We start from the raw sequence: 18,400 nt of genomic DNA, 5'->3' as shown, positions 1-18,400 counted from the left end.
ACAATCGTAGCGTTCAGCACATGAAAATTTCTCCTTTAATTGGGTTTTACTTGCAGTGGCTTTCGGTCACGTTCGACTTGCAAGTAGTAGCAATTTATGTCGTAAATTAATAAACTTAATTACGCTTATAATTTAGCACTAAGCGGTTGATGATAACAACTGCTTACTGAGTAGTTACAATGTCAGCAAGAGTATGCTTCAGCTGGATTGAATCTAACTACACTGCCACTCGTAGAAACTTAATCTGAATAAGAGTATAAGACAAATAACTACACTGATGAGAAAATAGTAGAATTTTAGTTTACTTATGTATAAATCTGAGAGCTAATGAAAATGTTTACGTAACTACAATAGAAGTTGTACCACTTGCAGAACTTGAAACGAAAACCATAGTTTGTACACTCTGTGCAGGGTATATTTAACGATGTTTGGTACGTCCAAAAGGAAACGTCAGAGAGCCTACAAAGTATATATACTCGTATATATACAAATAATCGGCATGGCAAGCTGAATCGATTGGCCTTCACCTTCAGTCTTTATAGTGCGAGGTAGTCCCTCAGTTGTTGAAGTATTAAACTGAAATTTTGCAGCCTTTCTTTTCTCAACAAGAAGCTGCTCATTTGTTCTAAAAGGCTGATATTAAACCACCATGTCATATAGTTGTCATCAAACTGAACTATCGGAATAAAGTGCTTGTATGGAAAACTTTTTCTTTTCACGATCTATTTTGGATGGATTGTTGCCTAATCCAATAATACAATCTTCCAAGAATACTTGTTTGGATCGGATTAATGTAGCATATAGCTGCCATACAAACTGATCAATTGAAATTAAGTGCTTGCGAAGGAAACTTTTACATTTCACGAGATATCTTCACGAAATTCGAGATGGGTTATTATCCAGAACAATGAAGCAATCCATTAAGAAACTGTGCAGATCGGTTTACTATAGCATATAGCTGCCATACAGATGGGCGATCAAAATCAAGTTCTTGTAAGGAAACTTTATAATTTGTTAAGGATATTCGAACTTCGGTGCAATCAAAGTTAAGGTTTTTTCTTGTTGATCTTAACTTCAAACTTTATAGAGATATCGCAGGTCACTATACTTGTTAACGAGTCCAATTTCATCTTTGAGATTGTAAGTCGAAACTACAAATGGAAACATATCTCTTCTCTTAGCACTGAGGAAGCTAATTTTCTTTATTTGCCACCACCCAGTTTGCAACGCGTTTATTCGGACGACATGATTCAATTGTGTAGCCTTACCTAACCACATTAACGGCGGGTCGCACGTGCAACACGCTCGTGGGACTTTGTAAGCGAACGAAGAATGCAATCACTACAATTACAGTGAATTGTAATTTTGGCAATTGCGCTTTGATTAGCTCATGTCATCATGCTACAATTCATCGGTCATTGTATGCTCGATTATGAATTTTCACATGTCGCTTATGCAAAATTTTACAGTACTCTCTAGCGTTTTAAGTCCTCGTCAATTCATGCAAATCCAAAAGTTTCGACTCGCTATTTGTTGGCGCAACCTGGAATTAACAGACAGTTATTCCAACGAATAATTCATGTTGATTTAAATCCGTTTCCGTTCAAAGTGCTTATAACAAGCCATTTCAGCCATCTCGATTTGCCTAATTCGCCTGGAATTTTACTAAAAAATTATTGAAATGGCCGAAGAAAAAAATAACTTGGTAAATTGCCTGCACCGTAGACGTATCCCTTTTAATAGCGCTTGGTTCCAGCAAGTTGGAGCGACAACACACATAGCCAGGCCGAACAATTTGACTTATCCCAAAAACGCGTATGTATCATTATATACTATATATGCAGCCTTTCGTAGGACTGAAAGTTAATAATATCACAAATGAGTTGCATAGACATGTTGTCACGTTTAATAGCCCCAGAGGACGAAGCATTCGTAAAAAGTTAACCATGACTCAAAGAAAACTTCCGGATAGCACAGCGATGCAAGCACATTGTTGCTCCTAAAACTATTATCATATTCAAAGTACGTGCCAATGGAAGGAATCGAACGGTTATAATTGAAACCGAAAGCAAATGTACTGTTAAGGCAGAAGTTAGTTAGCCAAGCTTATAGGCGTTTACTCCACAGATTCTGGCAAATCATTTCCACTAGTATTTGAGTAAATTTGTGCCACAAATACAGACAGGCTCACTTTGTATGTGACACTGAGATCCTTGGCTAAATAAAAATTAAGTTCGTACATTTGCCCCCACATGACATACGCAAGTAACACTTTATTATATACACAAACATATCTACCTATTGGCATAACATACAACATATTGTATTAACGTAATTGTTTCTCGGATAGGCAAGCCAAGTACAATAATACAGCTAAATTAACAGCAAATAAACAAAAACAGGTCCTGGTGAAACCAAATATTAGATACGCTCCTGTTTGTTGAAGATACCGATTACAATCAACTATTTAGACCGATTTTAACCATTTTTCAAACGAAGAAGAATAGACGTACGAAGAGGAATATACATATTAATTATCTCCTGCTAGCTAAACGCACTGGTAAAATCAAATGCTGAAAGAAGTAATATCATTTTATTGGAGTATATAGATAATCCTTAGTATTGAAATCAACAAGAGAGCTGAGCTCAAAAAAAGAACCGAAAAGACGATTCGAAGACAACTATTGACATTAAAACAGTTCATAACTTTATAAACTTGTCAGCAGTTAAATCTCTTAATCTGAAATACTTTGAGGATAGATAATGTCATAGATAGACTTAACTTAAACAATAATTATCTTAATTAAGAACATTTTAATATTTGTAACAAAATATCAGCTCAATTCCTATGTGTCGTGTGGGTATAATTAAACAAAATACGAAGTATGTATGTACCATACAAGTGAGTATGAATTTAGTAGCACTTAACTTATACCGTTTTGTACTTCGGAGACAAATTGTTTCCATATTTCCTGCGTCCATTAGGCATTGCTGAAGAGTTTAATTGTGTTATGCTGGTACCAGCACATAGTCAATGACTTTCCATTAGTTATTAATGAAGTGGATGGGAAAACATGCTGCGAAATGCATGTGGTAGGGTGTCTGATTACTGAGCTTAAGACATATAAGAAAGTGGTCATTAGCCCTTTAAGGTGTAGCATGGAATTAAAGACGAACCAAGCACCAACGAAACAGAAGTTAATAACTCTGGTATTGGTAGATATATAAACATCGGAAAAAATAACATTTGTAATCAGCACTCAGTTTCATTTATGGTAGATCTGAATTTTCATTTTAAGAAAGAAGAAAAGTATGAGGCTTTTTCAGCTATTTTTAATAAAGTTTCTCCGAATTCTAAACTAATTTATTAAAGAAAGAGAAAAATATGTAGCAAAAAATCAAAGAATGAAAGAAAAACTGAACGAATGAGCATGGAAATAAAAATATATCGATTCAAACAAAAACCATTTGTTTGGAATAATAAGAGTATTGTCAGACAATCGTTGGTTACCTCTCCACTGTCGTTAAATATTGTACGAGGGTTGTCCGATAAATAACCGACCTAACCATGAAGCACGCAATTTTTCCAAAATTTTATTTTTTTTTTCTACATAGTCTCCTTGTAACTCCACACACTTCTCCCAGCGATGCTCCCATCTCTGCAACCCTTCCAAATAGTACTTGGCGTCTTTGTCTGCAAAATACGAGTGCACGAAAGGGATTGCCTCCTCATTTGACGAAAATCTCTGGCCGCCGAGCGCAGTTTTAAGTTGAGGAAACAAAAAAAAGTCGCTTGGTGCTAGATCCGGTGAATAAGGTGGATGGTCAAACAGTTCGAACCGCAATTCGTGGATTTTCGCCATGGCGACTGTTGAGGTGTGAGATGGTGCGTTGTCTTGGTGGAACAAGACTTTCTTTTTTTGCAAATGTGGCCGATTTTTCGAAATTTCTTCCTTTAGCTTGTCCAATAATGATGCGTAGTATGCTCCTGTTATAGTTTTTCCTTTTTCAAGATAGTCGATAAAAATAATTCCATGGCTGTCCCAAAAAACACTCGCCATCACTTTCCCAGCCGAATACACAGCTTTAGGTTTTTTTGGGGCTGGTTCCCCTTTTCAATCCACTGCTTAGATTGGTTTTTGTTTCGGGCGTATAATGATGAATCCAAGTTTCTTCTACAGTTATCAATCGGCGCCAAAACTCCGTCTTATTGCCTCTAAACTGAGCCAACAGAGCGCTGGAAATGTTCATGCGCGCACGTTTGTGGTCTAGGGTAAGCAAACGCGGCACCCAACGCGCGGACAGCTTTCTCATGTCCAAATCTTGGTTTAATATGTGACAAACAGTTTCTTTTGACATCTTCATAATTTCAGCTATTTCCCTAACTTTAATCCGGCGGTCGTCTAGTACCAATTGATGAACTTTAGCGATGTTATCGTTAGTGGTTACAGTTTTTGGACGCCCAGGACGTTCATCATCTTCCAAGCTCCAGCGATCACGTTTAAATTCAACTGCCCAAAATTTTACGGTGGTAAACGATGGTGCAGAGTCACCATACACAGAGTCCAACTCATCTTTGATTTGTGAAGGCGTATTGCCTTTCAAAAATAAAAATTTAATTACAGCTCGATATTCAATTTTTTCCATTTTGGGGAAATCACCGAAATAGACTCACAAAAACGACTGTCAACAGATAATTGCGCAAGATAAATTTCTAAAATTTTGGCGAGTAGCTATTATAATATGCACAATTTGAAGAAGAAGCTTTTTTTTTAGATGTGCCGCTAGCTTCACGTTGAGGTCGATTATTTATCGGACAGCCCTCGTATATTTCCAGCAGCGACGCGGTCTGAGGACAGCACAGTATCAATGGAGCCAGTATTCTTAAGGAAAAAGCACTTACTTCAACGAAATATAATAACAATAATTTAGGTGAAATCACACACTTCAATAACTACTCGCTCAAAAAAATATTTCACTGATATCTGCATTTTACATTACGAAAATAGCAGGACATCCGCTAAAAACCATGTTTATTTGCCATACACTCAACATGGTCGCTGTTTGTTTACGATGCGAAAAGTTTTCTTTACCTTTGAAAACAATGAAGAACGAACTTGCGTGAAATTTTGTGCTTCCAATGGAATCACCGTTGAAAATGATGCAGAAATGTTTTTGTGTGTTTACTTTATTACGAACACAAATACAGTGAAATTCCTCATAACCAGACAACCACCGTCGCTGTTCCGATAAAGGAGCTGTCAATATATGGGGCGTGACATGAGTGTTTAAAATACTTAACCTCAGAACTATACTTCAGTTGAACTGGTAAACGGTGATCTATTTCTAGGTTCTCTACTTTTATAAAGAATAAAGACAGAAAATTCAAATTTATTGTCATTCGAAATTCTTTGGCATTAATTTTTTGAAGACTATCTCTATCAAATCTTGGCCGCGTTCATGCGTTGAGTCCAATGAATGACTCGTTCGAGAATTTCGACTGGTAACTGGATTTTGCGGAAGGACCGGCCCAAAATGTGAAAGTATCGAAGTGTTTTTTCAATAAATCGATTTATTAATGTGATATGTAGGAAGAGGCGCCTCTTATTGAAACCTAATGTCGTCAAGATCACGAGCTTCAACTTTATTCAGTCGGTTATTACGTTCGCAATATCAACATTTTTAAAAAAAATGGACCTATAATTCCACTGGCCCACAAACCATATCAAACCGTTGTTATTTCTGGATGAAATGACATCTCTTGAATCTCCTCAGTCTGCCCTTCTTTCAAAATGCCAGAAATGGGTCCCATAGTTGTACAAAATTTGGCTCGAAAACGTCGGATCTTCTTAATAAAGTTGTACGATTAGTGAACGTTGTTCAGTCGCAAGTCTTTCCAAGTTGAAATACCAAGCTCCGTGACGCAGTGTTCGGTGACTTGAGCAACCATAGATCGGTTTCGCACCACGTTTACTCGAAGAGATAATGCGCTTCCTCAGAGACGTCGAAGAAGACCCGAATGAGTTCACCTACCAGCGGGCGCAATAAATGAAGCTATGCATATCCACTTTATTAAAGATTTTGCGGAAGGATCTTAATTTGCCGGCTTGGAATATCCAACTCTTGACTTATCAATATCGTGATTTTAACAAGATAACTTGTTGAGAGTTATTGCTCCATGGGTGGATGAATTATTGCTCCATACTTCTTTAAAAAATTAAACCGGCCGCAACGATATATAGTCATGATTAATGATTTTTTCGGGCCTGAATTGAAGAATGTTAATATGGACGACCTTCAGTTCCGGTGCTACATGCTATAACATTTACGAAATATTTATCAATTTATTGAAGGAAGGCCTATGGCGTAGCCTCGAAGATCATACAATTTAACACCTCTGGACCATTTCTTGTGGAGATATGTGAAGTTCCTTGTTTATGCATATAAGTGCGAGACAAGTGCGTCTTGGAAGAGACAACTCCGGCGCGCTATTGCTGACATACGGCCTCTAGTGGTGCAAAAAGCGCTCCAAAATTGGGCTTCTCGGCTGGAATTTATTCAAGCTAACCGTGGAGAATACTTGCCCGTATCACTTTCATTTTTTAAATTTTATATCAAACTCTTATCTAAATTACAAAGCGAAATTCTTGGGGATAACATTAAATTATATGTCTTATATTTTTTGTTGAAAACCACATGAGAAACCACACTAAAAACAACACCCTTTACTCATTGAAATAAACTCATAACAAAAACATGTCCGTCTTGTCCGTCGGCCTTAATTAACACACAATTAATATCGATTGCCAATTTCTGCTGTCGTCTGCTACCTTTACCGTTTATTCGGTGTACACACATACATTCAATTTATTTATCCTTTTAATTTTTCTTACGCCGTGGCAGTTGCTGATGTTGAAGTGAATGTTGCTCTATTACAAAAGGATTTTTTCGCACTTGGTATTATGAAATTATTTCGCTTTTTGGCTGCGCATACAATTTCATTATCTCATTGGCTACTCTTTGACACAAAGTTATGACAGTTCGCCGCCAGCTATGAAAGCATTTAAGCCTACGAATTCTACGCCGTCCAGCAAAGGACTTAATATTGCTAAAGCACATACTTTACGACGTGCAACACATAGGCACGTAGACTTTATTATGGCGACTGAATTGTCCTTACAATGCAACGAGTGGGATTCCTTAATACATCTTTGTTTCCCATTTGCTGAATCATTTGTTGGGCTTTTTACGACACGCCAATGAATGTCTAAGGAACATAACTTGGACATGCTTGTTGCGTGCGAATCGGGATTTGTTATGCTGCGACAGTCAGTATTTAATATTAAATAATAATATATTGTCCGTCAACCCGCAAAAATGTCTTTGCTTGACTTTGGAAGAATTTAAGAGCAGCTCTTTTTAACTAAACATACAATTTATTGTACACTTTTGGATGAAATGGAGAATGAAATATAGTTGGAACTATTACATATTACATAAAGCAAAAGCTCTAAAAATTCCCTAAACATGTGCATAGTGAAAAAGTAGAAAAAAAACTATAGAGAGTATTGATAACAAAATCTGTAGATATATTGTTCTTTATTATTTTTCATAAAATTTGACATTTTATAAGTCAACGTTGAAAGGACTGGGCCGTAGAAGTGTCATCATCCACTGTAAGGTAAAAATTCATAGCTCACAAAACACTCGATCGGTTTCCACTAAGATGTCGCTTATGTATATAAAAACAATTTTCGGCGTCATGTGTGTGGTTAGATATCGAAAGTTGAAGAGGGCAGCGAGACGCATTTGCAGACAAAAAAACAGAGAAGCCGAAATGCGTAAGTACGTAGAGTTTGCCAAGCTGGCCGACAGGGGTAAAGATGCGGCGACTAAAAGAAACCGGAGCATACTCCTGTAGAGCCCCCAGAAGTGATCTAGTAACCGATGTCAAGAGCCGACTAAAAATATGGAGAGAGCACTTCTCCAAACTGCTGAATGCCAATGAAAGCTTATCACCAGGAGATGGTGAAACCGATTCCCCGATCGATGACGGACGTTCCATTGCCCGACAACGAAGAAGTTCGTATAGCAATTACCCGTCTAAAAAACAAAACAACGACGGGAGCCGACAATCTACGCCAACTACCGTGGGATAAGCATACTCAACATCGCGTATAAGGTTCTATCGAGTGTGTTGTGTAAAGAATTAAAGCCCACCGACAACACACTGATTGGACCTTATTAGTGTGTCGTTAGACCTGACAAATCAACAACCGACCATATATTCACCATTAGCCAAATCTTGAAAAAAAACCGTGAAAATACGATCGACACACACCACCTTTTCGTCGATTTCAAAGCCGCTTTTGTCAGCACGAAAAGGAGTGCCTTTACGAGGGCTGCTATATATATTTCTGGCTACGCAACACTAAGTGTTGCCAGGTCCAATCTGACATTTTCATTGGAAATTTTGACATTTTTTAGCATAACATCACTCAGAACGTTTTGTCATTTAATCGTGAATTGTTTTATTTACAGGGAATTAAAAATTCATCTCGGCCAAAAAATGGAATTAACTCGTGAACATTGACGTGCGATCATGTTTCACAACTTACGAGGTGGATGATCACGCCACGAGTGCATCGATGAACAATACTCTGTGTCTGGATATGAAGCACCATCCTATAGCACTGTGAAAAACTGTTACAACGAATTCAATCGTGGCCGACGCTCGCTCAAAAACGAATTCCGTGAAGGTCGTCCAAAAACAGCCGTTGTGCCAGAAAACATCGATGCCGTACGTGAACTGATAATGCAAGACCGTCATGTAACATACCTTCAGATAGAGGCATGCCTATGCATTTCTCCCACCAGCATACATTCGATATTGCATGAACACCTGGCCGTAAAAAAGGTTTGTTCTCGTTGGATCCCGCACAATTTGACAATCGCTCAAAAAAATAAGGCTCGTGTGGATTGGTGTAAAGAAGTGCTGAAAAAATACGATCGCTGTGCTTCAAAAGACGTTTACTTGTATGAGATCGTCACAGGTGAAGAATCATGGATCCATGCGTATGAGCCCGAAACAAAATAGCAATCGACCGTGTGGGTCTTCCAAGACGAGCCAAATCCAACGAAAAAAAAACATTTTCGTTAATAAATATGCCTATTTTCATTATTAGGCCAGAAATATATATAGCAGCCCTCGTATGCCGCGATGTCTGAATTTGGTATCCCAGCAAAACTGATACGGCGGTGTAAACTGACGTTGAACAATACCAAAAGCTCCATCAAGATCGGGAAGGACCTCACCGAGCCGTTCGATACCAAACGAGGTTTCAGACAAGGCGACTACCTTTCGTGCGACTTCTTCAATCTACTTCGAAAAATAATTCGATCTGCAGAACTAAATGGAGAAGGTACAATCTTCTATTAGAGTATACAGCTGCTGCCGTACGCCGATGATATTGACAGCATTGATCTCAACACCTGCACCGCTATCTTTGATTTCTCAAGATCGGATAAGGAGGCGAAGAAAGTAGGTTTGGTAGTGAGATAGGGCAAGACGAAATATCTCCTGTCATCATACAAACAGTCATCACTTTCACTACGTACTAGGCTCCCACGTCATGTTGACAGTCATAACTTGGAAGTCGTAGATAAATTCATCTAACTTAGAACCGGTATTAACACCAACAACAATCTTAGCCTCGAAATCCAACGAGAAATAAAGTCCTTTCTCGACGAATAAAGACCAAACTCTATAAGGCACTCATTATTCCTATCGTGCTATATGGTGCAGAGGTATGGACGACGACAACATCTGATGAGTCGACGTTTCGAGTTTTCGAGAGATTTATGGTCCCTTGCGCATTGGCCACGGCGAATATCGCATTCGATGGAACGATGAGCTGTACGAGACGAGATATACGACGACATTGACATAGTTCAGCGAATTTAGAGACGGCGGCTACGCTGGCTTGGTCATGTTGTCCGGATGAACGAAAACACTCCAGCTCTGAAAGTATTCGACGCAGTACCCGCCGGGGGAAGCAGAGGAAGAGGAAGACCTCCACTCCGTTGGAAGGACCAAGTGGAGAAGGACCTGGCTTCGCTTGGAATATCCAATTGGCGCCACGTAGCGAAAAGAAGAAACGACTGGCGCGCTGTTGTTAACTCGGCTATAATCGCGTAAGCGGTGTCTATGCCAGTAAAGAAGAAGAAGAATTAGTAACCGCGTTGACCACCTTCATTTTGTGATAACTTCGTCAAGCGCTGCAGCAACGAAAGATAATGCTTTTTACACATTTCTGGTGAAAATCTTGGCCATATTTCTATAATTATATCCTTTAATTCATATAAACTCCAATGCATTCTCAACCATACCATCGTCTTTATCCACGCCCATACAGTTTCAATGGGGGAAAGGTTGGGGCTTTGTGGGAATCATTCCAGCGACCTCAAGTTGCTATGAATGAGAGCGTTGCCCTGATGAAGGATAAAAAGTCCGCCTATTCAATTCAAAATTATTAAATTGAGATACACTTGAGCGTTAACTTTGCCTTCAAGTATCACTGCAGTGCGTTCCGTTGTACTCAGACGTCGTAATTTTCCCATATTTATTAACTGAAATCATATATTTACGAAAACATTGTTATTTGGCTTAATAACATTTATTTTACTTACGAGTAATACATTATATACGTATGTATCTTCAGTAAATGCTATTTTGTTCAACATTTCGAATGAATGAAAAAAGCTTCACTTCGAATAATTGTACAGTTGGATATGACAAAATGTTGCTTCTTGACTAATGTATTTATGATTCAAAAATTTTTCAATTTGCTTACTTATGCGTCAAGAACTCGCACTCATATGAATCTACGTGACAAAATGCCTTACTTAGCTGGAACTTATAGTAGCTGTAAATTCAATAATTTTCGTTATTATAACGCCCTTGTACATTGCTACTTATACTCTAGGCGTGCATGTGCACTTACTTTTGATTGCAGCTTATACATATACATATGTGGAATCGAAAAAATATGTGTATTTCTTTAAAACTATACCAACTGGTACTTCGTTTTTTTTTTTTAATATTTTTACGAATTCGTGAAGAGTATATTATTATTTCGCTCAAACACAGCAGTATTTTACTTCTTTTACTTTTATAAAGGATCATATGATTTAATTTCCTTATTTATACTTTGTTGTGATAAGTTAGATATTAGTATTAAGGGGTTAAGCCAGTGTGACACTTTCAACAAAAAAAATGTTTTATTGACTTCTTCGATAGCTTACATTTCCAAAAATATTCTGTAAAATCGGCGAGGTCGTAGTTTGAATAGTTTGAATAGTTTTCGGATGGCAGCATTCTAAAGAGCTACCACTCGCAGGTATAATCATATATGAGTGAAAATTTAAACGCGTTTTTCTCGAAACGACAATTTTTAAAATTGCTGACATCATAACTCAACGAGAAATTAAGCAATCGACTTTAAATTAAAACTGAGTATTGTTGAATATATTTGCTATATAATGACCTACGATCTTTTTGATTGGTTGAAAATTGTCAATTTGGCATTAAAAAAGAAAAGACGATTTTTTTTTTCAAAATTACACCATTTTATTAATTCTTGATATTTTCACAGGATATTTATGGAATATTTTATTATTATTATTATATTATAAATTAGTTCTCTGATCGCCATTCACTTGGGAGTGGCCAGAAACGATTCTTTTACATATGACTCAAGCAGCTCACGACTTCCGGTCTTTGACCAAGTATCCTCTGGGTAGCCTAAGAACATCCGTTTGAAGGCGAGCTAAAGTGAGAAGGCGAAATATCCCCTACATAGGGTTGTGTGCTGGGTTTGGGACCCGCCACGTAAAAAACAACCCCAGCGAATAGAAACAACCAGCCTCGGATGAGAGATTAAGAAGATTAAGAAGAAGAAGATTTATGGAAATATAAGATATCGAAAAAACAAATAAAAAAATTTGATTTTTTTGAAAGTGTCACACTGATATAGCCTCTTAAGATCTTTAGCTGACCATGGGTTAATGTTTCAGTGGAAAAAAAGTAAACAAATCTTTTCTTCTTTATAAAATTATTTTATATTTACATATATTTAAGGGGTTATATACAGATAGAATTTTCAAAAAAAAAATATTTTTTTTCTTAATGTTACCAGAAATGTAAAATAACGTAAAAAGATTTTCGGAAATTTAAAATGGCACGAATGAAATCCGAAATAAAATGGATCAGGAGTGAAAAAAAATTAATATTGGTTAAAACTGGCTTATATCTAAGCGCAGAACCTGAAAATGTTGAACATATGTAATATTATGTATGTAATTTGAAGTAGTGAAGCGTAATTAATCAATCAATTTCGAATTTTTTGATGATACGTTATTTTGCATTTCAGGCGACGACATATTTCATATTGTTTCGGTGAACATTTTCGAAGTTACACGCAAATTTGAAAAGGCGTTTCAGAGTGCTCGGAAGTACAAGGCCAAACTTTAAAAAGCGCTTTTCTCAAAATGGTGTTTTCAAAGTCGGTTACTTGAAAACGGCTAAATGTTTAGTCTCAAATTTTAACACCAGCTTCTTAAATATATTTTTCAGTAGTAGAATTAATCAAGGTATGCACTGCGACCGTGGGTCTATTGTGCCCTTTTTCAGTATTAATCGTGAATGTTTTCTCACCGATAAACATTTTTTTATAAACAATATAAGTTCGCAATTTTGGTCAAAAATCGATTTTTTTAGAAACCGCCATTTTGTTTTGCTTATTCCTTCAATTATTTACTCGATTTAACATTACTTCAACGAAATATTTATACTCTCGCAACAAAGTTGCTAAGGAGAGTATAATAGTTGATTGTAAGTCCTAAAACTAAAAGAGTCAGATATAGGATTATATATACCAAAATGATCAGGGTGACGAGTACAGTTGAAATCCGGATGTCTGTCTGTGTCACCGTGTCTGTCCGTCCGTCCGTGCAAGCTGTAACTTGAGTAAAAATTGAGATATGATGAAACTTGGTACACGTATTTCTTGGCTCCATAAGAAGGTTAAGTTCGAAGATGGGCAAAATCGGCCCACTGCCACGCCCACAAAATGGCGGAAACCAAAAACCTATAAAGTGTCATAACTAAGCCATAAATAAAGATATTAAAATGAAATTTGGCACAAAGGATCGCATTAGGGAGGAGCATATTCGGACGTAATTTTTTTTGGAAAAGTGGGCGTGGCCCGCCCCCTATTAAGTTTTTTGTACATATCTCGGAAACTACTATAGCTATGTAAACCAAACTCTATAGAGTCGTTTCCTTCAGGCATTTCCATATACAGTTGAAAAATGGAAAAAATCGGATAATAACCACGCCCACCTCCCATACAAAGGTTATGTTGAAAATCACCAAAAGTGCGTTAACCGACTAACAAAAAACGTCAGAAACACTAAATTTTACGGAAGGAATGGCAGAAGAAAGCTGTACCCAGGCTTTTTTTAAAAATTGAAAATGGGTGTGGCGTCGCCCACTTATGGACCAAAAACCATATCTCAGGAACTACTAGACCGATATCAATGAAATTCGGTTTATAATATTTTTTTAGCACCCTGCTGACATGTACGAAATATGGGCGAAATCGGTTCACAACCACGCCTTCTTCCAATATAACGCTATTTTGAATTCCATCTGATGCCTTCTCTGTATAATACAATATATACTTTAGGAACCAAAATAAAAAAAATATGTAAATGACGGATAATGAAATCTCGATTATCACTTTATCATGCGAGAGTATAAAATGTTCGGTGACACCCGAACTTAGCCCTTCCTTACTTGTTTTATTTTTATTTAATATCAGAGGATCCACTTCAAAGAGCTATCGGAGATCAGCTATAGTGCCTTTACATATAAATATTTTTACTAATACTAAGTCTTAAATTACAGTTAAAAGACACCATAATATGCAAGGTGTACGCAGGGTTTGGATCAATAAATTTAAAAATTTTCTCAGAAAAAATTCTGAAAAATTCGCTTTTTTCGGCCTTCTAACTATATATAACTCCTTAAGCAAGGAATATTATTTTGATTTGCCAAACTGTAACAAGTGTACTTGTGTATATAGATAAGATAATATTTGAAAAAGCATATTGAACCGGATCCACATTAGTTAACTTATGATCACGACAGGAATCCAAGTTAATCTATATACATTTACGAACATTATCGAGGGTGACGTTTTTACGTTTTATTGTCAGCGTTTGTGCCTGTTTCGAACAGCTGATTCAAAATCCTATTAACATGGAAAGGGAAGATACGTTAACGACTAATGGGTTTAGTCCTTGGCCCCTACGGTCTACAATCAAATGAGAATTGTATTGTCTACTCCTCACCTAAATGTGAATAATTTCTATTATATCGGTTTTCCTTCGCCTGTAAAATTATGGAAAGTGTTGTTTTCAAGCTAACTTCGTTGGTCAACCGTATTAACGTATTCGAAAATGTCCCTTGATCGGTTACTACCGATTAATTAGTCTTGAAAAACTTAAAACATTGATGGCATAACAAAGGCGGTCCCGGTTTTAAGTTAACATCTTCAATTCTCTCTGCATTCAATGTTTTGTTTAGCAAGTAGGAGGGAACATAAATAAATATGCTGTTTTTTCTTAACTTAAGCCTTTAAGCAGCGATGTAATATTACAATCACTACGCAATGTATTAGTAGGTATGTAAATGACAAAACATTATTTAAATCTAGTTAATTATCACCATAGTTAAAACAACTCAATTCAACCTGAAATGATGATCAGCGATTGCAGAACACTTGAAGATAACAAGGAGGAATCTCTTGAAGCTGTAAAAAATAATAGTACTTGACCAACGGATATAAATTCATATTTAAAACAGAGAATTTTATAGTTTTACAAAGTTTTTCTAATTCCGAAGTATCTTAATACAAATTGAAAAATTCAACTATATTTCTTTGGATATAATTTTCAACGAGCTCGAGCCACTTCAAAGGCATGCTTAGTATTATATAGTGTGATTTTTTAAGAGCTTGATAACTTTTTTTTTAAAAAAAAACGCATAAAATTTGCAAAATCTCATCGGTTCTTTATTTGAAACGTTAGATTGGTTCATGACATTTACTTTTTGAAGATAATTTCATTTAAATGTTGACCGCGGCTGCGTCTTAGGTGGTCCATTCGGAAAGTCCAATTTTGGGCAACTTTTTCGAGCATTTCGGCCGGAATAGCCCGAATTTCTTCGGAAATGTTGTCTTCCAAAGCTGGAATAGTTGCTGGCTTATTTCTGTAGACTTTAGACTTGACGTAGCCCCACAAAAAATAGTCTAAAGGCGTTAAATCGCATGATCTTGGTGGCCAACTTACGGGTCCATTTCTTGAGATGAATTGTTGTCCGAAGTTTTCCCTCAAAATGGCCATAGAATCGCGAGCTGTGTGGCATGTAGCGCCATCTTGTTGAAACCACATGTCAACCAAGTTCAGTTCTTCCATTTTTGGCAACAAAAAGTTTGTTAGCATCGAACGATAGCGATCGCCATTCACCGTAACGTTGCGTCCAACAGCATCTTTGAAAAAATACGGTCCAATGATTCCACCAGCGTACAAACCACACCAAACAGTGCATTTTTCGGGATGCATGGGCAGTTCTTGAACGGCTTCTGCGGCAAATGCGGCAATTTTGCTTATTTACGTAGCCATTCAACCAGAAATGAGCCTCATCGCTGAACAAAATTTGTCGATAAACACATTTCGAACCGAACACTGATTTTGGTAATAAAATTCAATGATTTGCAAGCGTTGCTCGTTAGTAAGTCTATTCATGATGAAATGTCAAAGCATACTGAGCATCTTTCTCTTTGACACCATGTCTGAAATCCCACGTGATCTGTCAAATACTAATGCATGAAAATCCTAACCTCAAAAAAATCAAAATTATATGGGCAGCATACAGTCCATTTATACTTTGTTTTTTGCACAAATAACAATATATATGTATGTAAGCAAATATTTTTTTTTATAGATAAATATATGAAATATATGTATGTATATACATAAGTACTTGGAATCCAAACTTAAATGCTTTAAAGTCATCTGACTGTACAAGAGTATTTTTGTTGGTGTTTGAAGACCGATAGCAGGTTCGACTTCTGAGTCAAAGTTATACAAGTCATTACTGCTTAAGTGCAACACTATATTATAACGCTAAATACATATATGTACATATGTAAAAGTTACTTATACTAGTATTACATACTGTTTACTAAACATTATTTTGAAACACTGTGCAATGGCAGTAGGCAATTCATTAGAGGCAGGCAAGTGATATCGACATGGGTAATATCCGCAAACATTTATGAAATAATTCTTAAACAGCGAAAATACTGTTATCTGCAACAACCTTCACATGTACACTACTACGTCTGCGTGCTCATATCACGCTGGCGGTATCGCCTATAGTTGAACCAGGCCTCCAAGGCGTACAAGCAGAATGCAACATAGCCGAAAAACTGTGGAGCAAAAGCATGCTTAATTATTAGTTATTATATGTATGTGTGTATGTGTATACGCACCGCTGCAATGGAGTAGGTCACCAGCGCCAACGTCAGCGCGGCGGATGAGGCAAGAAAGCACAGAACGGCGAGTGTGGCATGAATGTACAACTCAAACCTGGTTGCATTGCAAAAGTGCCGCTTATAAAGCCGCATTTCGCAAAAATTATTCAAAAACACCAGCGCACTGCCGAGGCAGGCGCATGCCATCACACACATGTAGACGAGGCCGCGCAGATTCGTCACTGGCGCCGAGCTAACAGCAATGCATACGATGCCAGCCACGGCAAATAGCTAAGAGATGAAGAGATGAAAAGCGGGAAAAAATGTGTAGCAAAATATAATAAAAATTTACTGAATCATAGGCAGCATTGCGCGCACTTACCATACAGAGCAATTTGGCTAAACCGGAAGAGCTGCGGACATAGAGTCGATCGTAGCCGGATGTAGAGAACATTTTCTGTGTATGACTGTTGCATGAACTGCAGCGTTATTACTACGTCCGGAAGCGTTCCTGTTGCAAGCGAACACTTTGCTTATTTCAGCTTTTACTTTTTCACTGGATGAATATATGGATGTCTACACTAATAACACGAACTTTGTTTACACAAAATATTTGGAAAATATTTATACAACTGTTATTTCGTGCTTAAGCAAATACAACAACATATACTGCTTGTTTTCCGTTACTATACTGTATACTATTGTCGGTATATGTACATATCTCGTTTATCTGCAATATTTTTGTTGAAATATTTTTTATATGGTAACGTGAGTATCGTTCAGCAGTCTTATCAAATTTCGGAACACTTGTATCTTTCGCACTTCGCGGCGAATAACAAATTAAACGGCACAGCCGGACACACGCGGCCGCACTTATGAAACGCTCGACGGCAACTGCCCGGCGTAGAAGTACTATATTACTCACTCATTTCTGTTGATGATTCTCTGTTTTTTCCAAATTTGTATATAATGTATGTATGTACATATGTATAATAGAAGTGTGTATAAATTGTAGCATGTACCATTTCACATTGTTCTTTTCGTTGAAAAGAAATGCGCTCACTTAATCGCATACAAATGAGTTGAAATCGAAATGCTATTTTAAATTATTGTGCGTACTTAATGAGCGTAGAATAATGCGCTCACACACACACACACAAACACTAATAAAAGTAAGTGAACAATCGTTTTACTCGTATGTGCCATAAATGCCAACTTTCACGCGGCTTTTCAAAGCAAACGGGCCGCTATTGTCGCTTATCAAATTTGGCTCAGCTGTAATACAATCAAATTCACACAAGCTAGAGCATAGAGCGGCACTCACTCCACTCGCAAATTCTCCCAACAGCTCTGGTGCGCTCCACACCGTTTGTGCACTTGATTAAACGTCGATTAAAAGTATTGAATACAGCTGCTATTTAGAGTGACCAGTTTAAGGTTTTTCTTATCACTACGACACTTGCCACACACGACAGTCCGGTTATGGACTTTTCACACTCACCACACGATATGCAGAGCAGAGTCTCAGTGCATAAGCACTTTGTGTATATACAAGTATGTATATAGTGAATTGTACTATACATATACATATATATATGTATATATGTATAGTATGTGAGTGTCAGCATACTGAAAGAATATTTTCGAAATTTGAAGCGCCTCAAGACATGGAAACAAAAAAAATCAAAATGTAGGTCCTTTAAAAAGCGATTTTCTAAGCAGTACTTAATAATAAAATGAGTAAATATTTCACTTGAATAAATGTTTATATCAGCCTCTAAGAAGTTTGGCAGCACTTT

The 18,400-nt window shown here is 37.1% G+C and overlaps 1 protein-coding gene across 1 annotated transcript; it reads right to left on the bottom strand.

The window, feature by feature from the left end:
* Positions 1–15,731: 15,731 nt before the first annotated feature.
* LOC105223235 (uncharacterized) lies at positions 15,732–17,677 on the bottom strand. Its single transcript, XM_011200886.4, has 3 exons — positions 16,984–17,677; positions 16,620–16,892; positions 15,732–16,556 (listed from the first exon to the last, which is right to left on the bottom strand). The coding sequence occupies exons 1-3, from the start codon at positions 17,053–17,055 to the stop codon at positions 16,464–16,466; spliced, it is 438 nt and encodes a 145-aa protein (XP_011199188.2). The 5' UTR covers positions 17,056–17,677; the 3' UTR covers positions 15,732–16,463.
* Between the last annotated feature and the right edge of the window lie 723 nt (positions 17,678–18,400).

Source organism: Bactrocera dorsalis, chromosome 4 (assembly GCF_023373825.1).
Source record: "Bactrocera dorsalis isolate Fly_Bdor chromosome 4, ASM2337382v1, whole genome shotgun sequence".
NCBI lineage: Eukaryota > Metazoa > Arthropoda > Insecta > Diptera > Tephritidae > Bactrocera > Bactrocera dorsalis.
Note: the sequence above shows the minus strand (reverse complement) of the source record. Positions and strands in the feature narration are given on the sequence as shown.